The sequence below is a fragment of the Empidonax traillii genome, unplaced genomic scaffold, assembly GCF_003031625.1.
Source record: "Empidonax traillii isolate 1590-97213 ecotype Southwest subspecies unplaced genomic scaffold, ASM303162v1 scaffold82:size1209730, whole genome shotgun sequence".
Lineage (NCBI taxonomy): Eukaryota > Metazoa > Chordata > Aves > Passeriformes > Tyrannidae > Empidonax > Empidonax traillii.
The window spans coordinates 80908-92865 of NW_020955275.1; the positions used below are offsets into that span (position 1 = coordinate 80908).

The 11958-nt window shown below is 38.5% G+C and overlaps 1 protein-coding gene across 2 annotated transcripts in view; it reads right to left on the bottom strand.

Annotated features, from left to right (window-relative positions):
• Positions 1-1280: 1280 nt before the first annotated feature.
• PLAA (phospholipase A2 activating protein) overlaps positions 1281-11958 on the bottom strand; it is a 19129-nt gene continuing 8451 nt past the window's right edge. Inside the window, exons 8-14 of one of the 2 annotated variants that reach the window (XM_027881002.1) lie at positions 10716-10873; positions 9443-9662; positions 8439-8507; positions 6827-6898; positions 6145-6246; positions 3486-3650; positions 1281-1981 (exon numbers count right to left, since the gene is read on the bottom strand). In XM_027881002.1, the coding sequence (XP_027736803.1) occupies positions 1416-1981; positions 3486-3650; positions 6145-6246; positions 6827-6898; positions 8439-8507; positions 9443-9662; positions 10716-10873 (1352 nt within the window). In that variant the 3' untranslated portion in view covers positions 1281-1415. The remainder of the gene's footprint in view (positions 1982-3485; positions 3651-6144; positions 6247-6826; positions 6899-8438; positions 8508-9442; positions 9663-10715; positions 10874-11958) is intronic. The other variant, XM_027881004.1, reaches the window with a different exon arrangement.

The window sequence follows — 11958 nt, forward strand, 5'->3', positions numbered from 1 at the left end:
CAGTACAAGCGTGCAACTAAGAATCTGAGAAGTAAGACTTGGTGGAAGTAGTATAGTAATTCAGACAGTTCAGGTAGATACAGAAAAAAAAAAAAAAAATCAGAGCTCTTGGTCACATAATCCTTCATATCTGGCACAGACAATGCAAGTAGGTATGTGCCAGAACTCATGTGCCAGAAAAGCTTGCCCATTTTTTTTCCCCATGTTTTCCATTTTTTTAGTCTAATGAAAAATGTAACTGGAACATTGACCACCTTCAGTTCATCTTACTTCTAAATCCAGATGTAACACTTGCAGGAGTAGTAGAAGATAGCATTCCCCTTTGGAGCTGAACATCTTAGATCTGCTGCAATACGCTGTAAAATATTATTTTCCCTTTTCACAGTCACCACAGTTATGAAGTTAAAGCTATTTCATAAAACTTGACTTCATATTCATATAGTTTATAGTTTATATTCATATAGTTTCAGTTGTAAAGAGCCTGTAATTATCTAGTCCAACTGTCTGACCACATTTGGGCTGACTAGAAGTTAGTGTATCTTGTAAAAGACATTGTCCAAATGCCTCTTAAAGACTGACAGCCAAGGGGCACTGGCCACCTCTAGGAAGCTTCTTCAAGATTCTGCTGCTCAGTCTGTTCTCTGCACCTACATTTTTCTCCCACTCTTCAAGATGGCTTTTCTTCTTTTTATTCTTCTAGTATTTTACAACATACCTTCTAGAGTAAGACACTTGCTATGAACTGGTGGGGTATTCCTGTCCTTAAAAGTTAAAAAGTCAGGTAAAAGCTTGCTTCTGTAGAAGTTCATGCTATTTTACAAGCTGCAAAATACGAACTTGTGAGTGAAGCACAAATCATGTGCAATTAGAGATTCTACCCCTCTAAAACTCCCCTAGAGCCACAAACAGCTAGCTTTCAAAAGGAAGTGGAGAAAAGCTGATGAAAAAATTCATTACCAGGCTATTCGACACGGGTTAATATTAACCAATGTTAACTAATAAGCTTGTGAAATGCACTGTTGAATTCAACCATTCTCAGGACCCCTTCTCTGCTGACAAAAAGCAAGTCAAGAAACAGACTCATCATGCTGAAACAAAGAAATGTGGTTGGAGTGGGTGTCAGAGTTGACAGTCACTAAATAACAGCCATTTCCTACCTTTCCATCTAGATGACCTGTAAGTACTGAGATGGCTTGATCTTGGTGATCTATCTGAGCAATGTCAGGACTTGTTGAGAAGATCCTGTGCATCATACTCTTCAGAAAAGCAGTCAAATGACAAACAGTGCAAAAATTTTTATTTGCTCTGTATCTTGCAACAAATCAAGTGTAATTAATCCCCAGTATTTTCTCAAGTATAATCTGTCATAAAATATGAAAAGCACTTTTTTTCTGCATACACTGTGCTAAACATTATTATAGCAGATTAAGAACAAACCTACAGCATTCTTTTACTTTAGCTGGTTCTGATACAGAGGCATACTTCTTTATTTGAGAGTCAACTCCAAGAGACTTAGCTAATTGCACAGCATTTGTATCATCACTGATAAGCGTCCCAAGAGCCACAAGCAGTCTAAAAATGGCTTCAAGATCTTGAACAACTTCCATAACTGTGCTGATGACTGATAAACATTGAGCTTTGCCCTCAACATTGTTGACTTTATGTAAACATACAGCATAGTTCAACGTCAGCGTGGCCAGCGCAATGTGGATGTTCTTATTATTGCCTGATTTAGTTTCTATTGCTTGTGTCATTATTTCATCCCTCTGTTCCATCATGAGCTTCTCGCCTGCATGGCTGACAAAACAATTGCAAAGAGCTCTAAGTGCCAACAGCTGGTTTGCTTGCTTTCCTTTAGGGTTCAGAAATTTAAGGAGAAGGACGATAAATTGTACATGCTCCTTTTCACTGCAGAAGTTCTCATTCACAGTGGGATGCCTGACAGACAATCTAAGAATGTCTAGGGCTGGAAAGACAATATCTAAGAAACAAAACAAAACAGAATTTTAGTATTAATATTGCATTATGTGCAAATGTGAGTTTTCTTTCAGATACAGCCCTTAGCCCTCTAGCTTGGGGAACAGACAGTAACAGTCTCATGAAGAAAGAGACTCAGGTAAAGCACAAGTCGTTTCAAATTCATGAAGTTAAATATTGACAAATCCATTCTATTAACACTTAGCATAAAAAAACCCCATAACTCTTAATTTAGGATAAATATAGTGCTTCACAGAAAATCTTAAATCTTTCCAAAAACTTCAATTGATAACACTGAAGGCAAATGTCTCTGAAAGCTTCTGACTAAACATCCCTACATAGATAGCATCACTACAAAACTGCTTTCAGGACAAAAAAAAAAAAAGACAGAAAAAATAGATTACCTTCATTTCTGAGACATAACTTGCAAAGAAAATAGAAAACAGGTCCTCAGCTGATCAGATGGAAATCATTTTAAAGAATCTGAACTGAAAGTTTGTTCAGTTGTATCCTCCCTTCTCTGATTTTTAAATATATCTGTCTCCTTTGCTATTTTTTTTTAATACTATTGCCATCCCAGGCTTACAATCAAATCAAAGCTGAACGTGCCTAGCTACTTACTGAGGATTTTCCTTCAGACATGCAGAATCTTCAGAATTAATGCTTTGTACAATAGCATTAATTAGAAATAGAAAGAGTCTGGAAAGTATGACAACATTAGCCATCACCAGCTGCCAGCTATGTAAAACATACTTTGATTAGGTGATGTTATATAATGACCATGAATTTTCAACACTACAATGTTCTTCCAGGTAATAAATCTTTAACTGCATCTTCAAGAAAGCAGTTAATTTGAACCACATTTTAGGTACTTGTATATGCAATGTATGCATTCTTTCCAGAATGTGCCTTCATAATCAAAATAACCTTTCCAATCTATCACTGCTGATGATACATTACTACATGGAATTATATCACCCCCACTTGCATTCATTCAGAATGTCACTTCACCAATACACTTCTGACCACACAGCCTAGAGCTTCTGTAACTTCTTCCTTTCTACCACATTAACATAAAAGATACTTTTGATTTTTTTTTTTACATAATTTATCTCCATAATTTCATCTCTCATTTGGTAACAAACTTACAATCCCAAGCTCACACTTCCTTGCTGTATTTCCAAACAAATCTCACACTTTTTTGAGGATGCCTCTGCTAATGAAATAACCACAACTGATGTTTATATCAAGTTTCTCCTTTATGTTTACTATTGTGCCAGCAACAAAACCTGACAACGAACTATTAGTTTTGCCTCTGCTGCTGATCAGTGTTATTAGCACCTGTTTATCATCTTCTGTTTTCTACTCGGGCTATCAAGTGTTTGAGACAGACTCTGTGGAATAAACAGCATAAGAAGACTTTTTGTTCACGGTGAAGCGTTGATGAGATGACAGTACAAGAAATAACTCCAAGAAATAAGATGACAGTACAAGAAATAATTGTCTACCTTCTGGCCAGTTAACTGCTCTCCATAACGTCTGAAGTTGCTGTGCTGTAGGTGTTTCTGCAGAGGTGTTGCATGTTGCAGACAGTAACTTTTCTAGAACTATCAAGTCATCTTCTGTAAGCTTATGTTCTTCAGCTGCCGTGCCATTAAGTTCCTTTAATTTGCCTGTAAGACCAATGGAAGAAGCATGGCTTACTGACAGAGAACTTCACAGATTGAGATCTTGAAAAACACTACAAAAGGACTTTACAAACAAATACAAACTATTGTAATTGGGTTTTTTGGGGGGATTATGGATTTTGAACACTTTTCCCAATTTAATAATTTTCTAAATTTAAGTTTTCAATTACCACAATGATCGCTACTATTAAAACCCCTCTAACAGTGCAACAAAAAGATTCAGAATTTGCAGAAAAATTCAGAAAACATCTACATAAAGAGAAAAATGCAGAAAAAAGAATCACAAGCCCATTAGAGCTTTTGTAACAAATTGATTTCTTTTTTGCTCTTTCCTATTATTAGGTCATAGAAACAACAAAGAAACTATATGTCCTTAGTGTGATCACAGTTTTTGTATTTTTTTTATTATTTAAGTTTTGTGATCATATTTTGCTTATGGCATGTCCTATACTCAAACTTTAATGTGATTTAAAAATCCATGTACTGGAAAAATCATTTTAATGTAATGGATCAAGCATTAAGGACCTGCCAATCATGGTTCTTCCAGACATAAGGAAGGCCATGTCAATAAATACACAAGCAGACAACATTACATTTGTACATCCTTAGGAGTTTTATAGTATGCACAAAAAAAAAAAAAACAACTATTGGGGCCTCGTGAAAAAAACAAAACAATACAAACATTTATCTATTAAATCTATCCCAGTCCAGCCATAATATTTACAAGTGTATTTAACCATGCACTGTTACAAAACTGTGGGGAAAACATAGTAAACCTAGTTTTCAGATTCTAGACTTCAAAAAAAACAAACAGCCCACTAAGCCTGTGAGTAATACTGTTATTCCTCAAGAATACAGGATAAAAATAAACTGATGCAGTATGTTTTAAAGACTTAGTGAAAATCTTTGCTTTGCTATATGTGAATGTCAGCCAGTCTTGATGTTCTCCCTCTTATGAAGTTCTGAACAAAATTTTACTGTAAATCTGTGGAAAACCAAGAGAAGGCTAAACCTATTTACTAGCCAAAACCTCCAGGAAAAATAACTTCTTTGTGAATCCCTTATCTTCTCCTTGAACAAATAAATGAGTGCAAGAAAATTCAGGGCAACAAGGCTAACTGAAGGTTCTGACATTTTTTTAATCAGATAATAACACTTGAACAGTATGTAAATGAGCAATACCACAGACAGAAGGCTCGAGAGATCTGACAGGCTTGAGCAGTGGACCCATGTGAGCTTCATGAAGTTCAACAAGGCCAAAGACAAGGTCCTGCACCTGTTACAGGGTAATCCCAGATGTACAGACTGGGCTAAAAAGGGATTGAGAAGGGACTGAAAAGAAAGACTTGGGGGTAGTGGCTTATTAGAAATTGGACACAGCCCAGCAATATGTGCTCATAGCTCAGAAAGACAACTGCATCCTGGGCTGCATAAAAAGCAGCACAGCGAGCACAGTGACAGAGGTGATTCTGCCCCCCTACTCTGCCATCTGTGCGACTCCATCTGTAATGCTGCATCCACCTCTGGGGTTCTCAGCACAAGAAAGACGTCAATGTCTTGGAGTGGGTCCAGAGCATGGACCAAAAAAATGATCACAGGGATAGAGGAGCTCTGCTATGAGGAAAGGCTGAGAGCTGGGGTTCTTCAGCCTGGAGAAGAGAAGGCTCCAAGGAGACCCGACTATAGCCTTTTAATTCTTAAAGGGGGCTTATGAGATAGAAGGAGATCTTTTATCAGGGTCTGCAGTGGCAGGACAAGAGTTAATGCTTTTGAACTGAAAGAGACATTGGAACAATTTGCCCATAGAAAACATGAATGTCCCATTCCCAGAAGAGCTTAACATCAGGATGGGTGGAGCTTTGAGCAACCTGGTCTAGTCAAAGGTGTCCCTGCCCATGGCAGGGAGATTGGCTACATGATCTTTCAAGGTCCCTTCCAAACCAAATCATTCTATTAATCCATAGCTATAAAGCCAGGAGCTTGCCCTCTTGAAGATGCTGGATAAAAGTTATACTTTTTAAAAAATCAGAGTCCCTTGTTTTTATGTTTCCTCATCAGACTAGCTGGACAGCTACAACATTTTCAAGGTCTGTGTAAAAAAAGGAGAGAAATAATTGAGTTTTAGTATCTTCAAGGCAGATACACTGTGAGTACAAACTGATTTTACAAAACCCTTATAGAAATATACAGAAACAAACTAATGACAAAAAAAGGCAGAGATTCTACAGAAACAAGAATACAAGGCAATGGAAAGGAAAAAAACGACATTCTCTATTAGGTAAGAGTTCTTATCTGTGAAGTACTCATACTTCTAAGCCTTCAAATACATGCACCAATGAAGTGATGAATGAAATTTTAAAAGGTCAAAACCAAGAAACATTAGGAAACCTATGGGAAATTGCTTAGGTTTGTTAAAAGCTCAAAAGTCAAGTTACTTTAAACAAATGAAAAAAATCATCCTTGATAATAAAACACTGACCCAGTATCTGCGTAGGATTGGCCTGGTCAAAGGTGACAGCATCCTTCTTCGGAAAATAAATATTTTCAGCCTTAGCAGCAGCTGACTGGTACGCACCCATTCCTACAGAAAGGCAATACAGAACATTCAGCAACATACCAAAGTGTCTAACAGAGAGTATTATCCTAAAAGTAATTCTCTACTGCTGAATGTCACTCTACTGCTGAATGGGAAAAAAATGAATGTTTATGCAAACAGCTGTCTTTCCTTATGTTATTTTTAAATTCAAGGGTTAAAACTTAAAGCAATACCTTCACAAAATGTCCTCCCCTTATGTAAAAATTTACAAGTTTAAACTATTAACAGTGATTTCTTCATTATGCAAACTAAATACACAGTCATTCATAGGAATGGGTGTGGGAACAAGCTGAGTCAGATGCACCTGCATTCAGTTAAGTTAGAATCAAAAAAGAGTAGTTTGGCCTTGACCATGTTTTGATAAAAAGATGGTGTACCTGATTACTGCACATAAAGGAAGGATCTGTTATCCATATTTTCTGAATAATTTCCAGAGTATCAGCAGCTTCAATCTGCTTATTGTTTTTAATAAAGTATAAACTTGCATCAATGCAGAATTTATGTCAGAGGAAAAAACAAACCAAAAAATCAGGAATGTTTCTCATTGGCAGACATCCTGTCTTACCTGTAAATGGATCAACTCCACCCACTGGAGGTCCTGCATTTGATGCTGAACCAGGAACGTAGCGACCAGCACCTAAACAAGGATGTTAAGTTTTTTAAACACCACAGGTAAAGAGGTAATGTAAAGAGATAACATATACCTGTATTTCATTACTAGTTTTCAAACATCACTATTAAAGGGGTTATTTTGCATTAAAGGAATTATAAAAGAAATCTTCAACACTTCTTTAAGGATTAAATCTGTGCCTATGTGTAAGGGTGCTGGTGAAGATGGCATTCACCAGCTAAGTGAGAAACAAATGGGAGACACTGGCATGGTCTCTGGCACCCAGAGGTGCAAAGGCCCTCAGCACAGCAGGTACAAGCTGTGTACAGCCTGCAGGCACAGTTGTGACAGGTACAATCCATGACAAGCTCCATCAGGAGGGCACTGCTGAGACATGCTCTCTGTGTGTATGGGGCCTAAAGTGGCTTCTCCGGTGAGAGGTGGACTCTCCTTTCTGGCACTGAGGCCTCCACCTGCAGAGACCATAGACAGAGCCACACAAACCACGGGAGGAGAGACCACTGGACAACACAGTACAATAGGAACAGACTGACAAGATGTGGAAGGCTGAGGGTTTTGGCAACAGCACAAAGTCTTCATGTCTGCCTGTAGATCTGCAACTGCAGAACAGGCAGTGCCCTGGCACTGGTGAGGAAAAATATCCAGCACATGTTTCCCCAGGAGAAAGGCAAGTGGCAGTGACAGGAGGCAGAGTATCCTCCTGCAGGGTATGGAGGCACCCACTACTGACACAGGAGTGTATCTCCAGATATCTTGAGAGGCTAGGATCCAGGATGCCAGAGAGGCACTGCCAACACTGTTACCCTGCTACTCTTCCATATAGCCATGAATGGTATTGCCAAGGAAGTCCTGGAGAGTATCAAGGGTGATTAGAGAGCTCCGGGAGGAAGTGTGAAGGGCCCAGGTGATGTTTCTTTGATGCTCTTAGCAAAGCAAAATTGCTTGAATAGAAACGGATTCATCAAGTAGGTCAGCAGCTCACTGCATGACTGGTTTTGCTGGCAGAAGTGTGGCATTTATTGACTGCAGGACTTTCAAGGAGCAAGAGCTACTTATCACAGATAGGGTAAGTCTCAAAAAGCAGGGCTGGACCTGGGAATGTCTTTGCAAACAAGCTTGCTAAACTAGCAAGAAGAACTTTACAACAGCTATCCCAGTAAGGATCTAGAGTGCATGGTACTAATAAAGATCATGTAATAAGAAAAAATGAGTGACAATGAAAATAGAAAACTATCTTTATGGATATATCCATTCCTGCGTTATCCATACATATGGATTTTTGCAAAACAAAAGGTTTATGTCCCTACCCTTTTGCTGCAGAGGGCAGGGTGACATGAGGCAGAACAGACGGCAGAGGGCTCTCTGCTACTGAACAGATCTCCATATGCTTTGACAGTAGCAGAGCCCACTTTACCAGGCTGTCCCATCCTACTGCCCCAGAGAGCTGCAAGAAACAGCCCTCTGGAGCCAAAGATGGAATGCAACTGAACACGATTAAAATATGCATCCTACATGCTAGCCAGACAAGTTATGAATTTTACATTACCTGTAAATGGATCCGCCCCAGGTATTGTATTTGATCCAGATGAAGAGCCTGGAACATAACGCCCAGCACCTAGTGAAACAGCAAGAAAACCAGTGACTATCAAACACAGCTTGATGTTATTCAAGTGTCAGTACTTTTCAGCCAGAAGCAGCTCAAAAATAAAGCCAAACATCATATATGCCTTATTGTTTATTGTGGCATTGTAGGAAATCGATCCTACCCCGTTGCGAACAAATTCTTCCTTATTAATTGAGTCAGAAATTTGTTTTCTGGGTCATACATGCTATTTACTTGGACATAGCCAAATGAAAAGCCAGACTGGAGTGAGTCCAGAGAAAGGCAATGAAGCTGGTGAAGAGTGTCGAGTGTATGTCCTATAAGAAGTGACTTAAGAGAGCTGAGGGTGTTTAGCCTGGAGACAAGAAGGCTCAGGGTGGACCATATTGCTCTCTACAACTACTTGAAAGGAGGTTGTAGAAAGGTGGAGGTTAGTCTCTTTTTCCAGGTAACAAGTGACAGGATGACAGGAAATGGCCTCAAGTTGCACCAGGGGAGATTTGAATGAGATATGAGTAAAAATTTTATACTGCAAGGGTTGCCAGGCACTAGAATAGACTGTCCAGGAAAGTGGTGGAATCATCATCCTGGAAATATCCAAAAAACATGGGATAAGGCACTTGGGGATATGTTGTAGTGGTGAACACAGAAGTGCTAAGTTAATGGTTGGACTCAATATTCTTAGAGGTCTTTTCCAACCTTAAAGTTTCTGATTCTGTGACAGTGAGTGATTTAAAACTGACTGAACTATCAGGCCCAGAGGGTGGTGATCCGTGGCACAACATCTAGCTGGAAGCCAGCCACTACCCCAGTGTCAGTACCGTGTTCACTCCTGTTCCACATCTTCATTAATGATCTGGAAGATCAGAGTACACTCTCAGGGAGTTTGCTGAAAACACAAAACTGGAGGAGTGACTGATGCCATTATTTACATTTAAAATTTTTACCTGTAAACGGATCTGAAAATTGAGCACTTGAACTTAACAGTGTTTGCCCTTTAGTGTTGTCCATAATAAACTTCGCCACCTGATCCAGAAACATAGGATTTAGATCGTTCTTTTGCAGGAAGTTGTATGCACTCAGCCAAGGATCATCAGTGATGTTATATGGCAGTTTGTAGGAAGGCCCACTTTCATTTACATCAATAGTGAAAACATAGTCATACTCCTTCAAGCAGAATAAAAATAAAAGCAAAATTACAATTTTGACAGAATTCTTTACAAAAAGATGTATCAAATGTAGACTAATAGGGGTCCAGGGATAAGCCTAAAAACTGTAACACTGCGATGTATCAATAGCAGTGATACCGCAGAATGTATCAATAATACTCTCCCTACAGAGACTGCAAGTAAGCATTTCCTGACTAAGGGTAAACATTACTTACCACTAGCCAAAATATCACTGTGTTATCAAGAACGTTGCTACCCTAAATCCAAAACACAGAGCACTGTACCAGATGCTAAGAAGAACATGAACTCTGTTTCAGCCAAAATCACCAGAAAGTTAAACCTGTAGTTTCCAGAATTCTCTGTCTCAAGAAGACCAGAGTAAAACAATGTATCATGATAATGTTTGTGTAGAAATGTTAAAAAGAAAAGATGCACCACATGACTCTCATGGACAGCTCTCGCTGCCTGAAAAGCTACAGGGAAGTCAGATGCCTCAGAAAACTTTAGTTCTAAAAGTATGTTTCTAATGCTAGAAAACTACAATTTTCTAACATTCTAAATTTCAAAGCATGTGAGAAAATTTGTCTCTCTGAGGCATTTTTTCTGCCCCAGACAGACTTTTCTATGTATATGTCAGTAAAGGAAACATTTTTCAGCTATCTTTAGGTTTTTAGTTACTATAGAGAAGGGGTACAGTACCTAATATTTTAGATAAGCCTTGTATTTTAAGTTGTATGGTTCCCTTCCTTTGGAAAGGAAATTAATTTCTCAAGTTATTAACAATAAGTACAACACAACTTGATCTTTTCTCTACTAATAGTTTCTCAAAAATAATTTGTCTCCGTTGGCTTGCTTGTTTTACAAAATTCATTTCCGAAGTGATGAAGCAAATAATACTTATACTTCTACCTCTGAGGTCAAATATGATAAGAAAGTAGAAACAAACACCTATTTTCTATATTATATTCTATCTGAACAAAGACTGGAATAGACTTTAATGGGAAATTCAGTATTTTACTTAGGAAGGAATAAAACTAAAATTTGCATATACCTTTCCTTCAAATAAAACTTTTCCAGACGTCTGTTGTGTGGCTCCGGAAGAACCAACAACATCGCCAATTTTTATCCATCTTCCTTCACTAACGCTCCATTGATACGCTTCCACTTTACCATTATCTCTAATAAGCCGTGTCTGTCCATCTCTTGTTCCTGTAAACAGCAGTATAAGAGTTTGAACAATTTCAAGAATACAATGTACTTTAGGAAAGTCTTTGAATAGTGCTCAGCATTAAAAATGAAAAAAAAAAAAAAAAAGTTCAACAACATGTAGAGTCACAGCACAGGAAGTAAGTGGATACATGTCATGGTCTAAGACCAGACAGCAACTAAGCACCACTCACAGCCCCTTGCATACTCCCCTCCTGGCTAGGATGCAGAAGAGAATTGGAAGAGTAGAGATACAGTTTAAAAGGTAACGCAAAAGTCACATGCACAAGCAAGGCAAAAGAAGGAATTCATTCACAACTTCCCACGGGCAGGCAGGTGTTCAGCTGCCTCCAGGGAAGCAGGGCTCCCTTGTGCACTCCCTTGCTGGAGGGGTGGGGTGAGGAGCAGCAAAGGCCTTGGCTTTGTGTAAGCCCTGCTCAGCAGGAATGAAAACATCCTTGTGTTATCTACACCATTTCCAGCATAAATCCAAAACATAACCACCACAAAACTACACATCACAGCAAAATAGCAGGTATCTTAACAACAGCATTTACAGTTACGGTAATGGTATCTGCCGCCAGACTAACTTGCAAAAACAATCCTTAGGCCAAGTATTTCAAAAATAATTTATCATCTCCCCAGTGAAATGACAACGAAGAAAGGTGATACTCTCCCATAGTCTTAACTAGACGGAAATTTCCATACAGTTTCAAGATTTCCACTTGCTTATCAGAGCCAAGGGTTGAAATCACTGGTTACTTCACCTTGGGAAAAAGTATTTGTCTATTTTAGAGTAATGTTTACTACTGCTTCTACTGCATTCTCATGAATCTTTTGAGTACCTAGAAAGTGTGAACTGAGTCAATCAAAACTATCTTTCAAGCCAAAAGCTAAAGCAGAAAATTTGCACCTAGTGCTTATTTTAGGAAAAAAAAATTCCACATTCAGTAGTCCCTTTGCAAAATACCTGACTCATATACTGTTGGTACAGCTGGCGGAACAGATCCAAAACATCTTGAACACAGTGCAGCATCCTGAATTCCATCTTTTTCTAAATTATCCCATAAGAGACATTTTTTTATAAT